Consider the following 18915-nt stretch of genomic DNA (forward strand, 5'->3'; position numbering starts at 1 on the left):
TTTTTGGCATCCCTGCTTTCAATAAAAAAATTGAGATATTATCATTTAAATGTAATACCTCCCTCTAAAAACAGCAAAAGAAAACAAAATTCTGCAAACTTGCGATTCAGCTGTAAAAACAATCTGTCGACTATCAATTTCAAAATCCAACTGAAGCTGTATAGTAGTGAATGCGTTCTATTCAACTTAAAAATAAAATTCTTGACTACAAATGATGTAAGAAATAGCAATTGGGAAACTGCATTCGAAATGATTTAATCTCATTTCATAAATACGATACTTTTTTGTCAACATATGAAGAACTGTGTATATTGCAATTGCATCTGTCTGGTTAAAATTAACGAACAAGAAGTGAAGAATTATGGTATGCAAAGTAATATTTGGCAGGGAAAGTCACCGGTGATAAATCGCTAGGGGTGGCACCGTGACTGGGTGATTTTCGGGGATTCGGGGAACCAAATTTGTCTTCGGAGTGACGCATAGATTTTCGGGGAAATACCCGAAAATTCGGGGATAGTGCAAGCCCTGTTTGAGTCCTAATAAAGAAAATCAAAATACTTAACCACACGAAAAAAGAAAAGCCCTGACTTTGCGTTTGACACAATAAAGAATTGCCGAAAAATTAATTCAAAGTCAGCCGAACGCCTCTTCCGGCGGCGTGGCGACACTTCGGTGGCGGTCAACCGGGCCTCTCGTTGGCGGCGTTTGGTCGATCCGCCGGTGTGGCGCCGGGGTCTAAATATGATCAATATTTGACATCTCATCGCGCAGTTTTATTTTTTACACTGCTTTTGAATTTTTTAGCTTTTACTCACAATTCTATTAGTGATGATTTGGTCACCGTCCAAAAGGCATTGCGCAACATGTTTTGTGAAACTGGGGTTCAGAAGATTGGTTTAATCCTAGTCCACAGTTTCAGCAATAATTTACAACAAAGACTCGCCCCCCCCCCCTAAGACTCCATGGCCAGGAAGGAACAAGTGAGAAAAAAAAAATAAAAGAAACATACCAACAAAAAAAAATATGAAACAAAACAGAAAGGAAAAACAAAATCCAACCTCTCACCTAAAAAATCCCCAAAATCACATGCTAGGCAGGGGGGTAACGCATGATTTCAAACCAAACAATTAATAAAACTGAAATAACTGAAACAATCCTCTAACAAAGATGCAAAGCCAATCCCAAACCCAATTAACTGCTGGAACGATCGAAAATTAACATTGAATTAAATTTTTGTGAATATGGTTAACTAGCATATTCAGTGTATTAACTTCTGCACAATCATCATCAAATTGGGAAAATGGAGGCAAATGACCAAAGCTATGAGAATTAATCAGTGAAAAGTTCAATCAGTAACACTCATATTTTACTCATTACTCATTAAATCACTCATGTTTTATCATCATAATGCCCATTAAGGCATTAACTAATAAACTATTGTAGGTTCGCACTTAATTCGTATGAAATTTGAAGTAAGTACGTATTTGATTAAAATTTCCGCCAGTAAAGTACTCTATATATAAAAAAAAGAATGTAATAACAAAACAAATATATTTTAAGAAGTTCAAGTCAAATTAAACTAATTTTGTTGCACCCTTTACCTTTCAGCTTGAATATGGCTATTCCACAAACCACTCTGCCAAAGTTTCGTGATTTCTTCTGTTTCTTCTCTAGTTGGTGATCCAGAGACTGTCACGAACGACATCAGTGTCTGTCCTTTTTTGGTTAATTTTAAAACACTCTCAGGATCCGAAGCATCAATCTAAAGAGAAAAGTTTTGTCTCAATGTGTATACTGAATATCTTTAATAATAATACAAAATTAAAAAGGTTTATAAGCCCAATTTTTAACACTCTGATACCTTCGCGTCTAAACAAAAAAAAGACCTGTCTCTATATTTTCAAATTTTGAGAATCGATGGATATAAATTAGAAAAAATTAAAAAAAAATTTGCAGCTGAATATTGAGCCTTCATTTTTGGTTTTAGTTGGAAAACGTATGTTTGCTTTAGAAAGTCTTTGAGCAAATGGTACCGCAAGATTTATTTTCAATGATGGCCGGTTTCTCATGTCTCCTATGAAGAATATGCCTCCCAAAACAAGTCAGCAGATGGAAATAAAGTAGAGGAACTTTTGTCACATTTTGACTCATTTTCGAAAAAAAAAGTTTAAGATAATCCTTTTCATTTCAGGTACAAGGGTATATTTTTTAAGAAAAGTGCAGAGTCACGAGCAAGGGAACCGAATCCACTTGAAAAATCATCCAACTAAATTTATCTTCAGAAGCTCAACTCGATTACTTGAAAATGCTCGAGTCCAAGGTCCTTGAAAAAAAAAAATCAACTCACGATCTATCCTTCCATTATTAATTGTTTAAATATTTGACACCAGGGGATATTGTTATGAATTAATCCACTCGGATTGGTAGATCAAACAGCTGTTCTAAGCTGAAACTCCGACGATTCCGAAAACATTAATCTTAGATCAACTTGTCCAGGTTCTAGATTTTGGTAAAAAAAAAAAAAATGCTTAACTTTTGACCCGGCTTATTTCTAAAAGTTCAATTCCGGCTATATATTTTCGAAAACTCATGACCCCAACTAATTCTGGGAAAATTACAATTTTAATTTCAATCTCATCAAGTGGCTGCTTACAAAGCAACAACCCCTAGTACTTTCGTTTTAGCAGATTTATCTCCCGCCCCCTTGCGCAAAATATTTTTTCTACCCAGTAAATTATTCTGGTGTTTTATTCCAAACAAGTCCTTTTGGGTTTGAAAAAAAGTTGAAATCGCTCCAAAGAAGAAATAGGTTTTTCACGTCGTGTACCTTTCAAAAGGGTGAAAATCAACTAGATAAAATCCTCTCGTTTCTTACGCCAGCATTCCCTGTGTTTAGAGTTTCTGACCCAACATTTAAACAACCAGGTAATTCAGTTCCACAGCCCATCAGTTCATTCAGTTCATCAGAACTAATCAAAAGCTTTCAAAAGATAAAAAATAAAACACAAGGAATGAAAAATAGAAAATCTATAGTGTGAAAACATATTTGGTTTGTAAGTTGAAATGGCAAGTTTCTTAATAGCAGTTATTAGTAAATAATTTCAATGTCAAATTTTTGGCTCAATAATTTTTCAGTTCCTCAATAAGTTTCACGACAAAAGGCCGTATCTGACATTTTTAAACTCTTAAAATAGTTGCCAAAAACAGTTTGCTAAATGATTCTTAAGGGAGGGCCAACTGGACAACGTACATTAGTAGGATCAAAGTGCAAGTGAACATACATTGCCATGCTGCTCTTCCCTTTGAGAACAAGTTAGAAAATAGTTTTAGGCAATTATAATAAGATAAGATAATATATTTATTCATTATATAGTGGGATATCCCACATTTAATTTTTAGGAAATTGTAACCCCAAGTAATTTAAAGGAAGACACAGAAATATCTGGGGGGATAGGGTTGAGGAAAAGGGGTGAGGTTTTAAGGAAACAAGTTGGCATTATCATAGATTTAGAGGGTTTTACTCTCATGCCTAACTCCGCAGCGTCATCTGTGATATCACTGAAAATACTCATTGGGTTACTTACTAAGTTTCGGTAGCAGGTTTCAACAACCGTTAGGTCATCCACAAATTTCCATCTGTCGGGAAATTGTCACTTATCTCAGATATGTGACAAAGTCAGATATGACCTTCAGTCGGGACAGCGAGAACTTCCCCAGACGTTGGACCAATGCCACACAAAATAAGCTCCAGGCATATTTGGCGTATTTTGGGTGTCCAGTGGAAGAAAAAGCTTTTTCTTTGGTTATGCACAACCAAATTAACGCAATTTCTTGGTTTTATCATTACGTTTTGGCTAAAAATATCAGGTCTGCTTAGAATTTTCTGATGCCAGTAGGAGCAACACGGAAAAACTTTAAGGATTGAAACCCTCCAGTGCCTTAGATATGAAAAATTATAGTTTGCGGAAATACGAGCTTTGGATTATATAACGCCTGCGAAAGTAACTTTTTAAAGTTGGATCCCTCCCCTACTTTGTTTGGACCCGTCCCAAAATAAAAGTTTTGGTAAGCCACTTGCGTACACTCTTTATATGCTCTCTCCTTGTCTGTTTATCTCTACATGACGCGACTTAAAATTCCAGGACGACCTAACATATGGTGAAAGGCATTAAAATAAATCAAATATTCCCAAAAGACTTGAACAGCAGGGTTATAATTAGAATGTTTGCTCCGAAAAATGTATCTGATATACAGCCCAAATTAGCTGTTCAGATGTTATTCTATGACCGAAATTGAACAACGCCCAACTTTTGTGCCATCGAGGGCAACACGACGAAAAATTGCACATCACAACAATCTAAAGCACAACATGTCAATAACAAAAATTTGAGCATTACGTATGATAATATACTTTATCGAGCAGCTTGACTCGGGAAAGTTCTTTCAATGCTATTAACAGGAATGTCGACAGAAACGTGAGCTAATAACCACCTTAACCTTCGGAGTAAATTGCAGGCAGACAGGCTTGATTAGCTTAGACCTGCAATTTTACTAAATTCTTGGATTGAAAATTAAAGCTAAATAAGGAAAAGAAAAATAGGAAGCCCATCAGAAAGAAAATAATAACGAAGATGATGGTAAGCAAAAAACCACCTGTGAAATAGTTGTTCCAAACCAAAAAAGTGTCGATATGGACTTGTTTTGAGAAGACAAGGAAGATATATCGAATCAAGCAATGCAATTAGCAGCACACCGGTCTGCCAGAGAATATAGAGCTAAAATGATGGCATAAAACAATGGTCTTTGATCAATCCAAATGGTAGGCTTGAGGGACCAAGCTGGTATTCTATGGGTCGCCCCCCATTGCACTTCCTGGCTGAAGGGCCACGAAACGGAGATCAGCACCGCCGGTTTGGATCTTAAGGGTCTAGTGCCGTCATACATACATATACATACATATACCAAGCTGGTATTCTAGAGGTCTTTGTTTCGAATCCCGATGACGACAGATTTTTCAGAGTTAATATATTATTATGTTGTAGTATAATAGAATGAATCTTTAACTTACCTTACTAAAATCAATTCCTGCTGAGGGAGGTTTTCGCTTGTATTCTGGCAATTCATCTTCAGGTAAAGGCTCATCATCTTCCTGGAAAACAAATCACAAAGGTAAAAAAAACATTTCGCTTTTTATTTTTGTTTACTTAGTTACAAAATATTTCAAAACCCAAAATATTTTTCATCTACTTTTTGACATCCTACCCCAAATTAAAATTTTCTTTTTCCTGGTTGCTATACTTTTCAACCCGACAAGCTTTTCAACTGGTTGCTATGCTTTTTACTGTCAAGCTTTTCAACCCGACACTTAGGACTAACGTAAAGGATTTCAGTTTTTTACATATTTCGGTTGAAGCAACGCTGAATTCTGCCTGGCAGCGCCTGTGCAGCTCTGTCCTTTTCTTTATCGGTTATTGCTATATAAATGTTTTCTTTGGAATTCGAAGCTTTTCAAGAAAAATTCAATTCCTGTTAAAATAAAAATTATAAATTTCACATTGTCTCCTTTATTTAATTAAGCCATATCTTAATCTGAATCTACAAAGCCTTACAATTTGCAAAGGGGCGAAACCTTCCTGTCCATTTTTTTTCACGGTGATGTATACCCGTACAACCTCCACTTATAATTAATATTATTAATAAAACTTTTTTTATTGATCAACTTCACTTGATACACTTGCAAGGATATATGTATAACTAAATTGGGGGGAATTACGTACAAAACTACTAAATCGTTTGGGTCACTTAATTTTACAAAATCTATTTACTTTAACAGAATTTACTGAGTTACACACCCTATACTAAAGCGCCAAAAAAAAAAAAAAAAAAAAAAAAAAAAAAAAAAATCGGTAGTCAGTAATCTCAGTTCAAAATGAGCCAGTATTTATTATTTTTATTTTTGTTTTGTTTATTTTTGTTTTATTGTTCTACCAGAGAAAATCTGTACTGCTCAAGCCTGAATTTAAAAATGTAATTACATTCCAAATATGGATGAGATATTTACGGTTTTAATATGCCAAAACCCTGATTTTAGAAGCAAAATTGGTCACTTTACTATTAATTTCCAACAGAGAAATCCACTTGGAAGGTGAAATCCACTTGAGAATTTTTTAGGATTCATATGAAAAGACGCAAATAAACATAGAAAAGAAAAGAAAAACTTAAAGGAATGAAAATTGAGAATTGGGGCTTTTTGAAGGCCAAAGAAAATACTGGACAAACAAGACAAATATTTTGGGAGTATAACCGCTTCCCTTCTTTAGCTGTATTAATTAAAAAAAAAACTTTTTCCACAAAATAAGTTTTTCAAAGAAAAGTAAAGCAAAAGCAAAGGCAAAGGGCATTGATAAATTGCCTGAAGTAATCGAAAATGCAAATTAGGAAGAAAGAAAAACGTGGTTAGAAGAAAAGCGACAGTGAAAATTAAAACGTGAGTCGAGAATCAAGACGTAAAGAAATATACAGTTACACACAGGTTAGTTACACAGGCTAGTTACACTCAGCTATGGACCCGTAACACGTACCTCATGAGGAAATATGATTTGTCTAATCCATGTTCTAAGCTATGTGAGATTAACGCTCAAATGTCCAGTAAGCAAATTCGCCACGAGTGGCAAAATGTCATTTTTAATATTTAGGAATAATGTTTGTTGTTGCTTTTGAGTGTTGGTTCGCTTTTCTTTTTTTTGTTTTAATTGTACTCCATCATTTTCCTTTTTGTAGGATGGTTTACGCATAAATCCATACATATCCCTGACTTTTCTTACTAAATCAAAGGCAGTTTTGAAAATAGCTTTCTAGCATTAAAGCTGTAACAAAAAAAAGAAGAAAATCGTAAAACAGTATTAACGAACTTCCGAAGAAACACTGTATTCTAATTCTTCATTGATTCCCTTCCAATACAAATGAAGCTAAGTATGGAGACTGGTCTAATACTCAGCTATCGGGTCCAACAAATATAAATGTTTTTAGTTTTATAGCTTTTATTACTAATGTTTTTACTTCTATTAACATTTTGATTACTAAATATGAGTAAATGTATCAGTATATATGTACTGATAATGCACATTCATTTGTATTTTTGTCAGTAAAGTACAAATTATGTTCTGGCCTTGGGAAGGCATAGGGGTTTTGAGCCCTACTCATGTTAATTTCTACTCGTTTTGAGTTTGACTCGGTTATTTATTGCAATTTCTGTTCGATTTGAGTTTCATTTATTTATCGATGCTGATTTGTGGTAGTTTCACGCTTGGTAGATAATTTGATTTTATTTTTACTCATTTTTGGTTTAATGGAGTTCTTTACTTTTCTTTGAAAAACTTATTTTATGGAAAAAGTTTTTCAAATTAATTTCTGTTCGTTTTATATTGACACAGTCTTTTCAGGGAAATAGAAAATAATTCTTGAAACCTTTTCATTTTTTTAAGATTTTATAGTTTATATGCTTGAGAAAATTTTCAGAAATTTTTAACAACCTACACCCTTTTTAAAATCTGGAGACAAATAGCAGTGTTTAATTTAGTTTCATACCTCCTTTAGTTGACCTGAAATAGAAAACTTGATACCATTCGCAAAAAAAAATCTGTTTACTTTCTTTGATAGCTTAGATACACTTACGCTATTTTGATTTGGTTAAATTTTAAGAGCAGAAGTAGCCCCGAAAGTTTGAACATAATACCCTCAGTCGTTCTTGGGATACTGCTGAGATGGGACACTGCTGAGATGTTAAAACAGTGCATTTTCATTTAATCTTAAGGCAACATTTAGTTTTTAAACATAATGGACAAATGGGAGGGTAGGCGTGGAAGGTGGACTAGTTGCCCTCCAATCACTTTCGACTATTAAAAAGGGCATTAGCCCTTTCTATTTTCAATCGAATGAGTCCTTTTCGAAGTTCCTAAGACAACTCCTTCGATACGAAGTGCCCTGGTCTAAACAAAAAAAAGAAAAATAATTTACCCGTACCCACGTCGATCTTTACTACAAAAATATCGAGCCTTCCAATCCCTTTCGACTATTAAAAATAGCGCTAGCCCTTCAATTTCCAATCGAATGAGCGCTTTTCGAGTTTCTACGACAATGCTTTCTATAAATATCTTATATATACCCAGGGTGTAACTTACAACCCTTGACCTGAGGGCTGTGAGGGGTTTTTCATCCTCAAAGACATAATTTCCGGACCTTTCAACTACGTTGAACAAAATGGATATCTCGAAAAATTAATTGAATGGGTTTGGGGAAGTGGTGGGCGTGAGAGGGGGGTTACATACCATCAAATCACTTTTGACTATTAAAAAGGGCACTAGCCGTTTCAATTTATAATTAAATTATGATTCCTTTTTGAAGTTTCTACGACGATGCTTTCTATAAAAAAGTTTATATGCCCCCAGGGCATAACTGACAACCCTTGCCCTGAGGGCTGTGGGGGTAGTGTAATCCTCAAAAACATAATTTCCAGACTTTTTGACTGCGTCGAACAAAATGGCTATCTAAAAATTTGGATTGGATGTGTTTGGGAAAAAGGTGGGCGTGAAAGGGTGGTTAACTGCCCTCAAATCACTTTCGACTATTAAAAAGGGCACTAGCCATTTCAATTTCCAATCGAATGAGCCCTTTTTCAAGTTTCTACAACTAAGCTTTCAATAAAAACCTTATATGCCCTCAGGGCACAACTTACAACCCTTATCCTGAGGGCTGTGGGGGGAGTGTTATCCTCTTAGATATAATTTCCAGACCTTTCAACTACTTCGAACAAAATGGCTATCTCAAAATTTTGATTGTATGTGTTTGGAGAAATGGTGGGCGTTAAAAAGTGCACTGGCCATTTCAATTTCCGATCAAATGAACCCTTTTTAAAGTTTCTACGACAACACTTTCTACAAAAAACCTTATATGCCCCCAGGGCATAACTCACAACCCTTGTCCTGAGGGCTGTGGGGGGGGGGTTGTCAACCTTGAATACCTACTTTCCAGAACTTTAAAATACGTTGAACAAAATGGCTGTCCAAAAATTTTTATGGGATGTGTTGGCTGAAATGGTGGGCGTGAGAGGGGGGTTAGTTGCCTTCCAATCATTTTCGACTATTCAAAAGGGCACTAGCCTTTTGAATTTCCGATCGAACGAGTTTTTTTTTGAAGTTCTACGACAATGCTTTCTATAAAAAACCTTATATGCCCCTAGGGCACAAATTACAACCCTTGTCCTGAGGGCTGTGGGGCATTGTCCCCGTCAAAAACATAATTTATATCTGGAAATCAACTACGCTGAACAAAATGGCTATCTCAAAATTTTGATTGGATGTGTTTGGAGAAATGGTGGGCGTGGAAGGGGTGTTAGTTGCCTTCCAATCACTTTCGACTATTAAAAAGGGCACAAGCCACTCCAATTTCCAATCGAATGAGCCTTTTTCGAAGTTCCTATGACAACTTCGATACGAAGTGTCCTGGTCTAAGACCAAGAAACCAAAAAATAATAATACATTGTGCCAACATCGTTCTTTACTTAGGTAGCGCTATTGCGCTGCCAATGATAAGACAAAGTTACAACGAAACACGTTCACATTTTTTGAACGAAAACGCGAACAAAACCAACAAGATAAAAACAAACAACCTTTTTCTTTAATATTGTTTGATACTTACTGTTTGATATATATAGTTTGATATTATCCGATGTTGCTTGGTAATTGTTTTTTGATAAAAACAATTATCTTTGAATACGCAAATACTCGGATAAAACCGTAACGTATAACCGTTGGATGTATAACCCACTTCTGCAGGAATTGCTCTTATTCCCCAGTCTAAACTGTGGGAATCATAAATTTTTGGTTGAATTGTTTCACTTCCTACAGATGCACCAATTCACAAAAATAAGGGGGGAGGGTGAATTGTTTAAGCGATAAAACAAGTTTTTTGCAAAATCTAAAAAGGGGTAAATTAATATTTTTCTTGCGATGAAAACACCAAAACAGGTATTTTTCTAAATCTAGGGGGCAATTGCCCCCACACACCAATTAACGCCCTTCTTCCTCGGCCTACGCGCCTTGTGAGATTTTTACATACCTCCCACTGCTCATACAGTCTCTCCAAATCAGCATCTGTATAATCTCTCAAATCTTTTTTTGCCCATGACGGCTTCTCTTCAGACTTCGTGCACTTTACCAACAGTACAAATTGGAACAAACATAATATAACAAGGTATTTCATCTTGTCAAGCTCTTGTACAGTGAGACACTCAATGAATCCTCAATTCACCTAAAAATAATGTACTTTGTAGTTATTCTTGAAGACTTTTTGCTGATAACTAGATAGGCCTCAGTTACTTCACTTAAAATTTGATTAAATTGTATCTTGCGAGCAATCAAAAATTATAAGAAATAGAAATTCTGATGGTCCTTGTACAGGGGAACCAATGAATGTATTAATGAATGTCATGAATTCTGAATCAATCCTCAAACCACCTAATTATAGCATTACGTTTTAATGGGTTTTTTTTGGACTTCTTGTTGATAAGTTGATAATATAACCAATAAGTTGCTATATAACTTTATATTGTGTATAAAACTGAATACTAAATGCAAATAATCAAATGCAAAAAGATTGCAAAAATTAAAGCAATAAGGTGCTTAATTATATTTACCGTCTTCTTTCAGAATTTAGCTTTGACCCTTTTTTGTTAAACACAAATTTTATATATCAAAGACAAAATTAAGCACGAATAATAATGACAGAAAATGAAAACTTAAGTGTTTAATTCAATTTAACATCTTCAGTCAGAATGTAGCTTCAACCATTTTTATGACACAAACTAAACAAATTACAAATTAATTGCAAATAACTAGATGGCAAATGTCAAAAAACAAAAAAAAATATGTACTTGATCAAAATTACCCTTTTCAGTTAAAACGTAAACAAATCGCTCATTACTTTAATTAACTATAATTAAGCTTCATAGTTTTACAAAGTCAGAAATTATACGACAAGGAAATCTAAGGACTGGTTTTTGCACAGGCGAAACAACGAATGTATAAATAAATGTAATGCTGAATTCAGTCCTAAATCAATTAATAATAACCTTATGTTTTAAAGTTTTTCTTGTGGACTTGTAGTTAATAAGTTGAAAAGACTCAACTAATTTAACCAAACTATACTTAAACTTCATAGTTGCGCATAATCAATGGCCCCTTGTGTTTGACCAGTCTTTCTGGTCAAACACAGACCAGTTTTTTCATAAAGAATTATGAAAAAAGTTAAACTGTAGCGCAAAGATCAAGGGAGCTCCTCCCTTGAGAAAGGAGAAACCCCACTCATGTTCGTTTTAAGTCTTAATGTTGTTCTTTACTCTCAGCTGAAAAAAAACTTGTCTAGTTTATTTAATTTCTGACCGTTTTTCAAATCATGCCATGAAATCTCCTTCCCTCCCCCTCCCCCACGTAAAAATTGCCCGGTTTCCTGGTTGAACAGTAGAGCTCTGAGATATGCTGACTTTGATGGTGTGATTTATCAATAAGATCGCTTTCCTTCTTGGGGGTGTTTCCCTCCATTTTCGAATCGAAAATCAGGCAGATTTTATCTGGCTCGTAGCTTTTGACGGGTGATATTTAACCTATTGAATTTTCTACATTTGGAATCAACATTAATAGTCAATTTTGTTTTGTGTATCAATTGTTATCAAAATTGCATATTTTAGAGTTTCGTATTCTGCTGATATTCTGCCGAATCGCTCCTCTTCATTACCACCAACTGTTTGATGACTCCAATGATGACTCTAACGGAGTAATACATTAATAAGACTATATTTGGGACCATCGGACGCGGGGTGGGGTGCATTTGGGAATGAATTCATTAGTATATTCGGAAAGAGCACAAAAAAAAGAAACTGAGTAGTATGTTCACCTTTTCCCTAAGTCAGTTATGAAATCTCGTACATATTCACCCGATTCCCTACTCTAATAGCCGCTAATACAATCACCTTCCCTGTACGCTGTACCTTCAGTTGTAATAAAATAAGTCAGCTTATATCTGAATTTCTCACTGAATAGTCACATAAGGATGATGAGATCAAACTAAATGTCCCTAAGTCATCCTAGCCGAGTGGATAGCGCGCTAGACTTGAGACCCTTTGTCCGTGAGGACAAGGGCTCGAGTCCTGGTGTCGCTGGTTTTTTTATATGAACAGGGGTCAGTGGCGTGACTCTGTAAACTCAGCCAGAGTCAACCCAGCTCCAAATGGGCACCCGGAAATACCTGGAGAAGGTAAACGGGAGGGGTGTGCGAAAGCACAGGATGGCTGGATCCCAGCCCCCTATTGCAATTCTTTGCTGAAGGGCCATGAAACGGAGAGCAGTACCGCCGGTAGGGATTGTAAAAGCTGATGCCGTATTCTTTACCTTACATGTCTCTTAAAACTTGAAAACTCTGCATGTGATTGAGTATTTTGACCTAAGAGTTTGAGCAGCTGGTGGCCTTGATCTTGGCTTTTCGTGCCCAAAAAGATTAGTTTCGTTTTGTCAGGTTTAGAGTCATGGTTTCGCTGGTTATTTGGTACCAGCCTCCTGCCCAGCATTTTTTCTCCCTTGCTTCTTAAGATTTTTGTTGTTATTGTTTTTTTGGTTAATCAAGTTAATTTTCGCTATTATTATCATTATGACGAAATATTTAGTTTTTTCTATGTCCTGCTATTTATATACCCAACTTTACGAGCTCTGCTCTCCGTTGGGGCCTACTTTTCTTTTTAAAGTGAATTAAATAAACAGGTGAAAACTATCGAATTCAAAATATATATGGATTTCTAAAAGAAAATACTTCCTTCCCGAAAAAGCAGGTCACGCCACAAAAAAAAGGCCAAATCAAAGGCCCAAAGACCAATTAGACTTAGAGGGATGGTAAAATTTAATATTGTATGTGTATTTGATGATGAATAAAGCTTATGTTATCTTAAAATAAAAATTTACAAATTTTAAGTCACAAACCAGTTGCCTAAGTTTTCACGCTATTCAGCATCAAAATAAACCAGTTTGGCGTAAAATAATCCAATTTGGCATCAGTGCTGCTCTACCAAACTTTTGACATTGGCTGCTGGGTTTGCTCGGTACTAGATTGCAGCTACTGCTGCAGCCATAATGGGGTGGATATCGGAAGCCATTTATAAATAATTTAGTCTAAAGGCAGCGATTTGCTTTGATCTTAACTTTAGCCCCGAAACGATAAAAACTGAAACTCTGACTGTGATACATTTAGTCTGCCAAGAGCCTTTCTACTGTAATCTAAAAAAAAAAATGAAATGAAAAACAAAAGTCCAAATCGGCTTCTTAGGTAGCTGAGATAATGATGGTGTCATATTTCCTACTACAACAACCATGCCTGCACAGTTTTTCTACAGCAACGTTATGTGCAGAATAAGTAGAAGGAATCCTGTAATACGTCAAGGGAAACGTTATTTTCCCTGAATCAAGAATAGCATTCATAATTGTCTGGATTTTCTGACTACTTGACCATCATGTTTCAGAACTGTCATACCATACTATTAGCTCCTGAAGTTTTATTAATTTTCAATTTTTTAGGATTATTTTCAACTTCTCCTAACTATACATCATACTTTATTTCTAAATTGTCAAAAGCTTTGCTATTCTTTTCTATATTATTTCCAACAACTTAAATCATAGTTTTACAATTCATAGCATGCCTATACAATATCTTGCGATTATGCAAACTGGCTGTATCTTCCAGATCTTCAGCAGTTTTACCAAGAGCTTTCGTTTAACATCTCCTTAACTCATATTATAGAAACTTCTCTAGTTTCCTTACTTTCCTACTTCCCACTTTTATCAAACCCAAAGCCATTTCCCTAACTGCATTTCTAACTTTCATCAATAACACTTCTCTCTCCCACCTCAGATTGCTCCCTAATGGGTCTTTCCTTGCACCGTGGTCGGCGCTTCGAACTTCCGAGGGGGATTGTTTGGGGTTTTTCGGTCTGTCCCATTTGCGGAAAACTGAAGGTAGTGTCCAAACTGGTTATCTCACTTACAAACCGTCAAATAGTTCTGTTATAACTATTTCTTTTATTTAGCTTTGTTATACTTTATTTCTTTGTAACACAACTTTGCAAACTGTTTTCTTTCCAAACCTCATTCCGTACAATCATTCTACCCCCCTTCTAAACTATCAGATTCTAAACTCTTCCTTTTATTAATCTACTGTTATTGGAGCGTCCGTCCCAAATTCTCGTCCTGAAGTTGACCAAGTCATACCTACCTGGTAATATTATTCTTCCTACACTAAGTCTAATATCAGTTCAAACAACCCTATTTCAAACCAAAACGGCAAGAAACTGGTTGAAATATTGCTCAGCAGAACAATTGATGCTGACAACCCATAGCTGCAGGTGAGCTTAAAACGTTAACCGAAACAGATTATGACGTTACTTCTGAGAGAATCATCTAAACTTATTTAAAAATAGGATGTATTTTCAGACTATTTTTCAATATGAAAAAAAGGTAAAGCAAACTTCAAAAATGTAATTGTAGACGGGTAAAGCTGAATCTCAGCTATTGAATTGGAGCAAACTTTTTTTTGTCTTTCATTAAACCGCTAAAACGCGGAGCATTTATTTTCAGGACTGCAAATAAATACTCCGCCAAAAATCTGCACAATGCACGTACACCTTATATGGTCAATAGCAAAGAGAATGGGAAGCTCTTTGTCATAGGTTTGATTGGAACAAAAATTACGAGAAATCCTGACCTAGCCCACGTATTTACAACAGTGTCGGAAATTACAGCAGTGGAAGCTAAACAAATGCTGAAACGATTACCTGATATCATAACCCCAAATGGTTTGAATGTGAAGTCGTATTCAGATGAACTTAACGAATCTCATAACTTACATGCTGTAAGCAAAGAAAAAATACATAAGTTCGCTCGTGGACATTTTTATGGCCAACTTAATTTTGACCTTAATAAGACTTTATATTTTTTCATTGCTGGCAGATACGAGTTTAGTAATAAAGGAGTAGATCTCTTTATAGAAAGCTTGGCTCAACTTAACAGCAACATGAAAGAATCTAAGTCAGATAAGACTGTGATCGCTTTTTTGATACTCCCATCTCTAACTAACAGCTACAATGTTGAAAGTCTTCGGGGACAAGCAATGTCTAGAAATTTAAGAGACACTGTTCATCTTGTTCAGGAGCATATCAGGAAAAGAATATATGAAGCATGTCTTCGTGGCAGATTTTCAGCAAACGACGAACTCCTCTCAAAGGACGACATTATCCTACTGAAGCGTTGTATTTTTGCCTGCCAGCGGTCATCACTGCCTCCAATTACAACCCATAATGTTATCGATGACCATGCTGACCCTGTTCTTAAAAACTTGAGGCGTTGCCAGCTATTTAACAATGATAGTGACCGCGTGAAAGTAATTTTTCACCCTGAATTTCTGTCACCTACTAGCCCCCTTTTTGGACTACATTATGAAGATTTTGTATGCGGCTGTGATCTTGGGGTCTTCCCAAGTTACTATGAACCATGGGGATATACCCCCGCCGAATGCACTGTCAGGGGTGCCCCCTGTGTGACAACGAACCTTTCAGGGTTTGGTAGTTTTATGGCTAAGCATATAGACAATCCAAGGAGTTATGGCGTATACATTGTAGATCGCCGTATTATTTCTCCTGATATATCACTATCTGAACTTACTGACTATATGCAAGATGTCGTAGGTTTGACATTTAAACAAAGAATCAGTCAGCGCAATCATACTGGATGTCTAAGTGACCTTCTTGACTGGCGAACTCTGTTTAAATCCTATAGAAAAGCAAGGCAGTTGTCTCTTCGTGAAGTCTTTCCAGAGCTGTCATTTAAAGATGAAAACGTTTATGAAAGTGCTTCGAAAACTTTATGCGATAAAAGTCCATCGTAAAATTTTTCGTAGGCTATTTTGCAGTTCTATAGGATATGTAATTTTTTTAACATGCCAATACTGCATTTTAATATTACGCCTTCTGGCTGCATCTTCAAGATCTTCAGCAATTTTATACATGGCCTCCACTTCACACGTCCTTAGTTCTTGTTTTAAATCTTTCTCTACTTTTCTTACATTCCTCTTATTTTGATATGCTCTGTGACTTAAACTTCGATTACTTGGCTTCGATGATACTTTTCCCGGGTTTTCTCCTGTTTGGATAGTTCTCTCGACACCATTTTGTTTACAATGTTTTCTACTAATCAGACAACTTGGCTATATGCACCAGTCGAAACGTCATATCTGATTTGTTTTTGCAACAAACTTTTACCATTTAAGTAATAGTTCCAATCTAATCTAATAGATTAATCTAAGTAATAGTTACTATTCCTGAATGAGCTACACATGGCGATTTTTTTTATCACTAGACAGTTTTTTTTAAACCAATTGTTAAATTTTTGGTTACTATGGGCCCTGGTGCCCTTTACTAGGTTGTATATATTACTGCAACCACGATAAAAGTTTAAATTACCAGGGGGAAAACGCCACTAAAAACGTGATTCAGTTGTTTACGATGAGATGACAAGGAATTCTTTTGTTGAATTTACTTTAAATTTTAGCTTTTTTTGTTGATTTCAAGTTAATACCCATAGCTGTTCAAAGATAGCATTAATGTATGCTCATTCTCGTCTGAAATGCCACGCAACCATGGTTACAAATAACACACAGAAAACTCGGCCGATTGTAATCCGAAATCTTAAATACGAAGATGTAGTTTTTTTGTCAAAATTGATTTTATTTTCAATATTAGGTAGCTTTTATATAAGTAGCTTTTAATATGTAATTTAAACAGCTTTTAATATGTAGCAATTTCCTAGAGCAATCCCCAGCGCGTGATTTTGCTGAAGTTGATGACAAAAAAGAACTCATACAACTTGCCAATAAATCCCAGAGTGTGTTATGATTGACTAATTGACTAATATATAATTGACTAACATATTGACTAATATGTAAGCAGAACCAAGTCATTATTTTTGTTACTAACTTTGTTTAACATATATCTTTCAACTCTGTGTCAATATTGCTTGCCTAATTCAATGACTGACTGAACTTGCTTTTTTTGTCCTCCAATTCACGACATGGGTAAATGTTGGGGTGCTGAGGGTACCCTTAAGAAAATTATTTTTGAGAAAAAAACTGGAGGTAAGTGCATACAAATTTTCATAGAGAAAGAAAACATTTAGATGAAACTATTTTGCCCTTTCTCTCTCTTAGTAAAGGTCTTCCCAAATCATTCTCAATATGGCAGATTCTGCAAATCTGCACCGCCAATCTGCAAATGTTATTTCAATGGAGACTTCTATTCCGGCTCCGTTTTGGCAGTTTGCAGATACTGCAACCTTCGACGTTGCTTTTTCTGGAAGATGGCAGAATGGCAGAATCTGCCAAATGGAGACTGGCTTTAACACAATTCCTCCACGTTTTTTATGATTACAGCGATAGCTGCAACCTAGTAAAGAACGAACAACGGCCCATTATCATCAAAAACCCAAAAACACTTTTGACAAAAACTTTAAAATGAGACATATTGCCATTTGAAGCTGATTCACAATGGTAACTATGATTTTTGTCATACTTACGAAAATGACATTTTTGTAAATAAATACGAGCAAAAATAACGTCAAATAATTTTTCAACCGTAAAACTATATAAATAATAACCAATAAATATATGAAACCCAAAACAAGCGGAAAACAAGAGGAGTGGGGCTGCCCCCCCCCCCCAGCCTTCGAAAGACCAGAACATAATTTTCACTTTATTAAAAATAATCCTTATTTGGACCTATATATTTTTATTACCCACAACATTGATAAAAGAGAAAAAAATCACCATCATAACCAAGATTACTGAAAAAAAAAATTCAAATGTGGATTGACAGTTAAAAATTTATGCATTCCTTAAAGTCTTAGTAATTTGGGATTTATTATATTTAAAAAAGAGTAATTTTAGATTTATTACAAGGCGTGTTTTTTAAGTAAGGTCCGTTTGAACATAAGTACACAACGAAAGATTATTTCAAAAAAGAAAATTTATTTTCAGGAACTGCATACTTTGCTTTGATTTAGCCCAACATCGTCCACAAGAGCCCTGGAAAATCCACACTAAAACCATCAGCCTTAACAATAATAGTACTAATAGCAGTAGCAGTAACCGAACTGCTACTACTAGCAGTACCACTACTACTATTTGTAGTAGTATGCACAGTCTATTATTATTAGTTCAACATGCGCAACGCCATCCCCTGAAAATTTTAGCCTAATACTCAAAGCCGTTGTTGAGATACTGCTGATACGACCTTTTGACAGCCTGCATACACATAACGTGTTTCAATTTAATTCAACAACCCCCTCAAAATTTCTTGAAAATTCTTCCTTAATACCCTTAGGCTTTGTAGTAGCAGTAAAAATAGTAATAGCAAAATGCATATAGTACCTTTTGGTTGGTTCAACATTCCCCTCCATATGCACTGAAAATTTTAACTTAATGCTCTATTCTGCTCCTAGGATATAACTGTTACGCCCTTTTAATAACTTGCATCGATGGAGTGCGTTTCGATGTAGATCAACATCAGTAGGGACCTAACAGGAGGTATGAGGCGAACACCGTGCTGCCATCTACAATTGAGTCTAACGCCAAGCTTACATAATTTATTCAAGGATTATTGATCCACGAAGGGGGACAGATTTCTGAGAAATTGATTGCATAATCGAGGGGAGAGAATTTCTGAGAAATTTATTTGCATAATCGGCGGTGAATTAATGATCCATGAAAGGGGAATTAAGAAACATTATGGCTTCTTTGATCTTTAGGTCTGAGGGATAAATGGTCTTTAGT

The 18915-nt window shown here is 35.5% G+C and overlaps 1 protein-coding gene and 1 pseudogene across 4 annotated transcripts in view; one reads left to right on the forward strand and one right to left on the reverse strand.

Moving 5' to 3' along the window:
• The window catches only part of boca (LDLR chaperone boca), a 77938-nt gene that overhangs the window by 5465 nt on the left and 53558 nt on the right, over positions 1-18915 (reverse strand). For all 4 annotated transcript variants that reach the window (XM_089093821.1, XM_089093820.1, XM_089093819.1 and 1 more), the window contains exons 2-4: positions 10117-10308; positions 5069-5149; positions 1602-1762 (exon numbers count right to left, since the gene is read on the reverse strand). In XM_089093821.1, the coding sequence (XP_088949947.1) occupies positions 1602-1762; positions 5069-5149; positions 10117-10260 (386 nt within the window). In that variant the 5' untranslated portion in view covers positions 10261-10308. The remainder of the gene's footprint in view (positions 1-1601; positions 1763-5068; positions 5150-10116; positions 10309-18915) is intronic.
• LOC148948205 (glycogen [starch] synthase pseudogene) lies at positions 14725-15978 on the forward strand (annotated as a pseudogene).

The sequence above is a fragment of the Artemia sp. Qi Xiang Cuo genome, chromosome 9 (genome assembly GCF_049724085.1).
Source record: "Artemia sp. Qi Xiang Cuo chromosome 9, ASM4972408v1, whole genome shotgun sequence".
NCBI classification, from domain to species: Eukaryota; Metazoa; Arthropoda; class Branchiopoda; order Anostraca; family Artemiidae; genus Artemia; species Artemia sp. Qi Xiang Cuo.